Genomic DNA, 8,689 nt, shown 5'->3' with positions numbered 1-8,689 from the left:
TTTCTTTTTTGTGTGTATTTTTTTAACAGTTACAAAGATTGTGGAAGACGTACAACAAAATTACAACGCAATTATATCAAATAAAAAAAACTATACATTTATTTATTTAAAAGCTTATTGTCATACACTCTTGTGTCCGTGTTTACAAAAGTAAAATAACATAAAATTTTGATGGAGTAAGTGACATGCTTGATTCCATACACAGTTTGTGATTTTACATTTTGACTGTAAAGGTGCAAATATATTCACATTTCATGTAATTTATTCATACAGGTCAGCCCAGAATTTCTTAGCCTACACATTTTGACAGAAACGTGCAGCGCCAGCGCCACTAACAGGAGACATCTCACTAAGTGAAGTCATAAAATAGATTCAATGGAAGCGTGATCTACTGTGTCGTAGAAACGGAGACTGGCCTTGTAATGCAGCAGCTTCTCAGCCAGAGGACTGACGGTCAGTGCTTTCCCCTGCACACTCAGATCCATGTACCTGGAGGGGACAGGAGACAAGATGATTCACTTATAGTTGTGATACACAATTTAAAAAAAATAAAAAATTTAAATTTGTCAAAATTAGCTTCTTATACTCAACTATGTCATAACAAAACAAAACATCTTTACAACTATTCAAATGTGCCCATTTGGACTTTACTTAATGTAATCCACACACAACAATGTTCTTTTTGTTAAATTCATATGTTAACCTTTATTCCATCTTCCACACTGTACCTGTGGGATACGCTCCAAAACACCACCGCATTTAGAGCCATCAGTGTGGCCAGAAGGAAGAAGAATCTCTCCAGATTCCCATCATGCAGTATGTTTGGGTAGAAGTTACCTGTAAAGAGAGAATCACTGTGGTCATACTGGCATTAAATCAATGCAGTGCAGTTTGGATTCGGCTCTACCTCCAGAGATAAAGTACACCAGCTGAACGATAAAGGCTCCCAGCAGACAGCCCCCTCCATAGGACAGAGTGAGGAAGTGCAGGGAGATCCCTCTGAGGTGGCTCGGGGTCAGCTGGAAAGATATGAGGGAACCTGAAAGGAAGAAATGAAAAAAGAGCGTCTTTGCAGGTTTTTGTAACATCCAGTGCAGAATTTTGAATTACAACTTTTGTGATTCAGAAGTTTTGTGCTCAGAAGTTGAAAAGATGAACCATTTAATGCAGGGGTGTCAAACATGTGGCCGGCGTCTCATTTTTGTAATATTTTGTCTTGTTTTTTTGCCTTCTTGTCTCATGTTTTTGTCCTTTTGTGTTTCCTTTTAGTTTCGCTTGTGTTTCTTGTCTTATTGTTGTCATTTTTGCTTGTTTTGCTTTATTCGTTATTTTGCATATCATTTTTGTTGTTTTGTGTGTTTTTGTCGTGTTGTTTGTCTATTTTTTGTTGCTTTGTAACTTTTTGTCTAATTTTTGTCTCTTTTTTGCTCTGTTTCATGCCATTAGTCTCATGTTTGTCATTTTGTTTCTCGTTTTTGTCATTTTGTGTTTCCTTTTTGTCTCGCTTGTCTTTTTATATTTTTTATCATTTTCTTTCTTGCTGTTGTCATTTTTTGTCTTGTTTGTGTCATTTGACAGTTTCTTTGTTGATTTGTAACTTCTTAGTCAAATTTTTTGTCTTTTTTGTTTTGTTTAATGTTGTTTGTCTCATTTTTTTTTGTCATTTTGTTTCTTGCTTTTGACAGTTTGTGTCCTGTTTTTTAATTCCTGAAATGTTTTCAGAATGTACTTTTTTGCAATAAAACAAAAAGAAAAATTTGGATTTGTCATTATTTATCGATTATTATGCTGTGATCTTACTGGTCCGACCCACATCAGATAAAATTAGGCTGAATGTGGAACCTGAATGAGAATGAGTTTTACACCCCCGATTTAATGTATTCTTGGAGGCATCCTTCCTCTGTGCCTTGACTCACATGCAGGGGTGACGAGAGCCTCCGCCAGGCCGAGGAGGACGTACTGAGGAGCCAGCTGGAAGCACGGCATGGACGACACTTGCAGGACCTTCCCGGACAGCGTCTGCTCCACCAGAGGGTAAGACTTCCTCTGCAGCTCGGACAAACCAGCCAGCAGGACCGACAGAGCGGCACAGATGTGTCCCAGAGCTAGAGGGGGCAGGATGGACAGGGTGGGGTGGTAAGAGAAGGGGCTGCACACCAGGGGAGGTAGTGATTACAGGAGGTGAGAGGGGAGACAGAGGGACATTTAGGTGAAGACATTAAAATCAGACTAACAGACTCGTGGGGGGGTTTGTGTGGAAACACTCACTGATGAGTTTCGCGGGTGCCAGTGGAGTTTTTCCCGTGGAGAGGTAGCAGGAGGCCACACATTCAAACAGAGGAGCTAAGAGCAGCAGAGGAAGGATGCTGATCACATTCATGGCCCCGATGGGCAACAGGAGGTCATTCAGGTGGAGTTTGGAGTTCATCGTCTGGATGTAGTAACCCGAAGGAATCTGTGGGGAACACTTTTGATTTGTTATGAAAATTACTGTATTTGATGGTCTTATTCATTGTAATTCTATATAACTGTGTGGTGTGTAACTCAGATAAAGTGCTGTAAAAAGAAACCAAGGCCTAACTGGCAGTGAACTAGAGAAAACACATACCAAGATGTGTCTGTGCTTGTATAAAAGCTACACTGTTTCTTGCCTTTGTCAGTCATTTGTGATTCCATACTGCAAGTTTAACTTTGCTTTAACTTGAGATTTGACTCTATTAATCTAGAGAAGTCAAGACTCCACTGAAGAGCTTTCCTGACATGATTCCAGGCCCTGGTGTTTCCCCGGTGACCTGCCTGAGTGATGCAGGCCCTGTACAGCAGCTGGAGGCCGTAAAGAGGGAAGAGCTTGGCCAGGACCTTCACGTTCTCCACATGCGTCTCGCTGTACCGGCCGCCATTGTTCTCTTTGGCCCGGTCCAGCCAAGATGTCACGTCTCCACTCAGGTGGCGATAGTGGAGGCAGCACATCCTGAGAGAGTTCGCGAAAACTCCCAGTGTGGTCAGTAGTGATCCACCTGTGACAGTCAGAAGAGGAAACAGAGTGAGTCATGTCATTGTCATTTATATTTTAAGCAGCCAGAAGTTGAGCCAGAATGCTTTCGTTACAGTCGCTCCCATTCAAAGCCCAAGAAATTTAAGCAGTAGAAGAAAAAAAAAAGTAGAAAAATATGGCCTAAAAACATGAACAGATGTAGAAAAGTATCTGCATCAAATATAAAAATGTACATTGTATGAGGAAGATAAATATATAAGTTTAATAGAGTTATAATTGTCTTACTGCACAGAAAAGTAGTTATTACAACATTATATAAAAAAGATTAAAATTTCAAAGTTACCTAAATAGTTTAAATACTGAGGTTAAGATACTACAATATTTTTTTTTGTTATATACATGTGGTAACTTAAATATGAAACCTCTGACACCCAAAACCTAATATATATATATATATGTATATATATATATATATATATATATATATATATGGCATGCCGTTTAGGAAATTATATATATAATGAAACTTGATATATATATAATGAAACTTGATATATATATAATGAAAGTCGATATATATATAATGAAACTTGATATATATATAATGAAACTTGATATATATATAATGAAACTTGATATATATATAATGAAAGTCGATATATATATAATGAAACTTGATATATATATATATATAATAAAAGTCGATATATATATAATGAAACTTGATATATATATAATGAAAGTTGATATATATATAAGGAAAGTATATCGACTTTCCTTATATATATATCAACTTTCATTATATATATATCAAGTTTCATTATATATATATCAAGTTTCATTATATATATATATCGACTTTCATTATATATATATCAACTTTCATTATATATATATATCAAGTTTCATTATATATATATATCAAGTTTCATTATATATATATCGACTTTCATTATATATATATCAAGTTTCATTATATATATATCGACTTTCATTATATATATATCAAGTTTCATTATATATATATCGACTTTCATTATATATATATCAAATTTCATTATATATATATCAAGTTTCATTATATATATATCAAGTTTCATTATATATATATCGACTTTCATTATATATATATCAAGTTTGATTATATATATATCGACTTTCATTATATATATAATTTCCTAAACGGCATGCCATATATATATATATATATATATATATATATATATATATATATATATATATATATATACATATATATATATTCACTAATATTACACAATTTATCAGATTCCCCATTTTAAAAATTGGCAAATACAAGAGGTCTGAGTTCTGAAAAATTCTGAATTTCTGACTATAAACTCAGAATCAGCTGCTGCTAACAGTCACTTGACAAAAATATGATAGTTTTGGATGAACTGCAAGCAGATTGAGGGGAAATAACCTTCTTGATCAATAAAATATGTGCAGCATGTTTCAAAAAAACAGTATTGTTGTTGGAAGATACATTTAGCATGGTGAAACAGCTTTCTTGAAGTTTCTCTTCAAGTTTTTGTCTCTTTTGTTGCTGTTGTTTGTCTGTTACCTTTCTTGGGTTTGTAGGTGAGTTTGTTGCGCATCATGTGTATGGCGATGAGCGCCAGCAGCACTGAGGTGAAGGGGATCAGGAAGGCCAGATTTTTGGCTACAGACTGCTGGATGTAAGCGATGCCCAGAAACACGACCGTAGAGTTCAGGTTCACCAACCAGTAGAACCTAAACGCAGTGAAACAGAAATTACAGTGAGCTATTCATCACAATAAACAACATTTTTTATGGTTACACAGAAAAATTACAACCAACTTGCAAATAGCAAATAATATTATCTATCTATCTATGTGTTGATCTATCTGTCTGTCTGTCTGTCTGTCTGTCATCTAATTTTTGTGTCTCATTTTGGTCATTGTCTATCGTGTCATTTTTGTGTCTCATTTTGGTCATTTTCTGTCTGTGTCGTCTCATTTTTGTGTCTCATTTTGGTCATTTTCTGTCTGTCTGTCTGTCTGTCTGTCTGTCTGTCGTCTAATTTTTGTGTCTAATTTTGGTCATTTTCTGTCTCAAGTTATGTATTTTTTTTCCATTTTAGCTCTTTTTCTGTTCTCATTTTGGTCATTTTGTGTCTAAATTTGGTTTTCTATCTTTCTATCTAGTTTGGGTAATTTCTTAAGAGCATTCATTCTCTTCAGACAATGCACCCCTATATTTTGAACACTCCTTTAACTTTTATGTATTAGCATATTAACAAGATGACAGTGTTGAAGGAAAATGTTGGTATTCCAAAATAGACACAGCAGTGAAACTATTTAGTTGTAGTGATTCAAATTTGTAACTCCAGCTCCAATTTCTACCTAGAAGTCTGGTTTTATTTTCTAAAAACAAATGGAACCATCATGCACAAGCACTGGACCTGACTTAATTAACAAGAAAATGTTTTAATTTATGTGATTTGCTATAATTATAGTATCAATGGGCCGTTTGGATACAGCAGCACCACCCACCAGTTGAAGAAGCCCAGCAGCTGATGCTGGTTGTAGCCCTGCAGGCTGTAGGCTCCCATCGGACAGAGGATGGCCCGGATGCCGCCGATGCCCAACGCAGCCGCCAGGAGGCCGATGTAGAACAAGATCTGCTGCTCCCGAGGCTCCAGCTGGTGGGTCATGTGATGAGTGTCGATGTAGAAATCCTCAAAGGGAAACGCCACCACGGGCAACATGGCTGTGCCTGAAGTAGAGCACAATTCCAGGCAGAAGTCAAGGCGTCTAAGGTGGAGGTTTTAAAGCTGGATGATTGTACATTTGTGGATTTGTAGTAAATAACATGACAGTAACAAATGCAGGGCTGCACTTTCGCCTTGCAGCAAGAAGATCCCTGGTTCAAATCCCGGCTTGAGCCCCGGGATCTTTCTGCATGGAGTTTGCATGTTCTCCCTGTGCATGCGTGGGTTTTCTCCTTGCACTCCGGCTTCCTCCCACAGTCCAAAAAATATGCTGAGGTTAATTGGTTACTCTAAATTGTCCGTAGGTGTGAGTGTGAGTGTGATTGTTTGTATATGTAGTCCTGAGACAGACTGGCGACCTGTCCAGGGTGTCCCCTGCCTTCGCCCGAGTCAGCTGGGGCTTTATCCCCTAGTGAGGATAAAGCGGTGTATAGAGAATGGATGGATGGACGGTAACAAATGCAAATATGCAATTAGAGAAACTCTTGGAAAGTAAGCAGAGATGGATAATGTACAAGTGAGAAAAGCCATAAAATAGCAGTCAGTGTATAAGAGCTGGCATTAAGGCCTCACTCTGTTCTTATATTAAAACAGAAATACATCAGCCAAGACACTGTCAAAAGTCAAAGTTTTTCACATTACACAACATATACTGCAAATGTCCCCTTGTGGGACTAATAAAGGATATTCTATTTTATTCTATATATATATATATATATATATATATATATATATATATATATATATATATATATATCAACTCTTTCATCTTACCAAAGAAATGCAGAAAAGCGCATAAGTAGAGCACCTTAGTCCTTCCTAAGCAGGTTTCTGCGAACCACCCAACCAGAACAGGGGTGAGGGTGCTGGCTCCTATAAAGCTCAGGTTGACCGTCGCAGCCAGGTAGTTGTCGTAGCCCAACTTCACGGTGCAGAAGAGAATCATGTTGCAAACAATCCCAAAGAACGTAAACCTCTCACACAGCTCCACAAGCAGGACGCAGATGATAACTTGGAGCTTCTTGCGAGATTTCCTCGGCGGTCCCTGGTCTGGACGAGGGGTCTGGTAGGCTCCTCTCAGTCGCTGCCCTCTGCCCTCTGGCAGCCCTCGAAGGTCTGCTGCCACCATAACACCTGGCCAGCTAACTGGCTGCTTGGTGGCCTGGATGCTGCAGTAATGAAGCTCTGAAGGAGACCAGCTGCCCCTGTAGGAAAGCAGTATCAGCCCAGAATACCACAGTCTGGTGTGACTCTGCAGCTTGACTCCAGGATCCGACACACCCCCTGAGTTCTGCACGTGCTGGCGGCTGAGTCATTGTCTTTCTCAGAAATGTGGACGCCTAACGGTGATCTGACACTTTATGCAAAATTGAGAAGGAGAGATGGATGAGAGCTCTTTAGAAAGCACCCCTGAAATATTTCTACAATGACCAACAACAGACACACATATGGCTGTTTTTTCCCCCAATTATACTGTCAAGACTGCAATATCAACTGTTGTAACAGACCAGATTAACCCCCCAGCCAAAGTATACTCAGATATAAACTGGCCTATGGTGGTTCATACCTGTTGACACATAAAGATTAAGCATGTTGATCACTTAATCGTTAAATTATTTACAGTTTTTTTTTGCTCATCAAGCAAATCATTATGAAATAACTCAGCTAGAATGTCCTTCAGCAAATTACAATTGAAAACAGTTCAAATCAAATGAAAACTGAATTGTATACTAAGATAAAATTAGGCTGTAAACAACTCATGATCAAAGAAGATCAACATTGTTAATTTCAATTCTTACTCTATAACTGATTTCAATACAATATCTATTTATATTGCCTTTCTATTGTGCTTAAATTAAAATTGGCTTGATTTGTGCTACATAAATAAATCATTATATCAGCTTAATATCTCATAGTATTTTTGCCTAAAATGTTTCTTGTAATTTCACTAATTTGTGCTTTAATTAAGATAAAATTTGTTTGACTGATGTAATCTCATATTACATGGGATGTATTTTAGCCTGGAAGGATATTTTGTGGGCTATTTCAGCCCCAGAGGTATAAAATGGTCTAGGCCAGAGTATATGAGGATATACGTTGGCCTCGGGGTTCAATCTGGGCTGTTTCACTAGACTAAACAGGCACAACATAGTTTGATTAATCGCATATTTGTTGGGAATTTGCACCACAGAAGGCTCGTCCATCCTCCATTGTACAGTCAAAAATCTATTTTTTAAACCTGAAGCTTTTTTTTATTTACATTGTGGTTGTTTTTTCTGCCAATGACACATGAAACCTACAGCAAGAGAACTTCATCCACTCATAGAATCCATGTAAACAGCAGTTATCTTCATTATTTGTTATTTGATTTAATTGTCAGATAATAATTGACAAAAATGTCAGAAAACAGAAATCCCACACATCAGTTAACAGAAAAAAATGCTGTTTTTCTTTTGTCTCATCTTCGATAAATTTACTGTCAGTCAAACAAAACAATAAAAAAAATCAATATTCTCATTTAAGAAGCATGTGTCGGTAAATTTATATAATTTCTACATTTAAAAAATGACTTTACTGGTTAATCAAAATTACATTTGTGATTAACCAAGGATCTGTCAGCCGACTGTCAAATTGATCAGTTTTTTTTAGCTCTAGACTATTTGTTAGTTTCTGGGTGTCTGGGAAAGTAATGAAACTGGCGTGTAAGGACGAAACAAATCTATCATCCATCTGAGAAACGATTCAGTCCGTAATTACTGTGATGTAGCCGCAGACTTGATTTTAAACTTTAATTGTAAACGAATGACTGCATCAAAGATATTCATCGACAGAGAGAACTCCAGAAAACACACGGTTGTCTATAAAACACAATAACGACATGACAGCTGCAGGTTTTTACACACTCTCTCTAAATGTCACATCTGTCTGCGAAGCAGCTCGTT

The 8,689-nt window shown here is 37.2% G+C and overlaps 1 protein-coding gene across 1 annotated transcript; it reads right to left on the bottom strand.

Moving 5' to 3' along the window:
* Positions 1-168: 168 nt before the first annotated feature.
* On the bottom strand, positions 169-6,876 carry slc15a5 (solute carrier family 15 member 5). Its single transcript, XM_051952064.1, has 9 exons — positions 6,522-6,876; positions 5,530-5,752; positions 4,578-4,747; positions 2,797-3,017; positions 2,269-2,455; positions 1,917-2,105; positions 908-1,039; positions 729-837; positions 169-489 (listed from the first exon to the last, which is right to left on the bottom strand). The coding sequence occupies exons 1-9, from the start codon at positions 6,874-6,876 to the stop codon at positions 360-362; spliced, it is 1,716 nt and encodes a 571-aa protein (XP_051808024.1). The 3' UTR covers positions 169-359.
* Between the last annotated feature and the right edge of the window lie 1,813 nt (positions 6,877-8,689).

This window comes from Acanthochromis polyacanthus, chromosome 8 (assembly GCF_021347895.1).
Source record: "Acanthochromis polyacanthus isolate Apoly-LR-REF ecotype Palm Island chromosome 8, KAUST_Apoly_ChrSc, whole genome shotgun sequence".
NCBI classification, from domain to species: Eukaryota; Metazoa; Chordata; class Actinopteri; family Pomacentridae; genus Acanthochromis; species Acanthochromis polyacanthus.
Note: the sequence above shows the minus strand (reverse complement) of the source record. Positions and strands in the feature narration are given on the sequence as shown.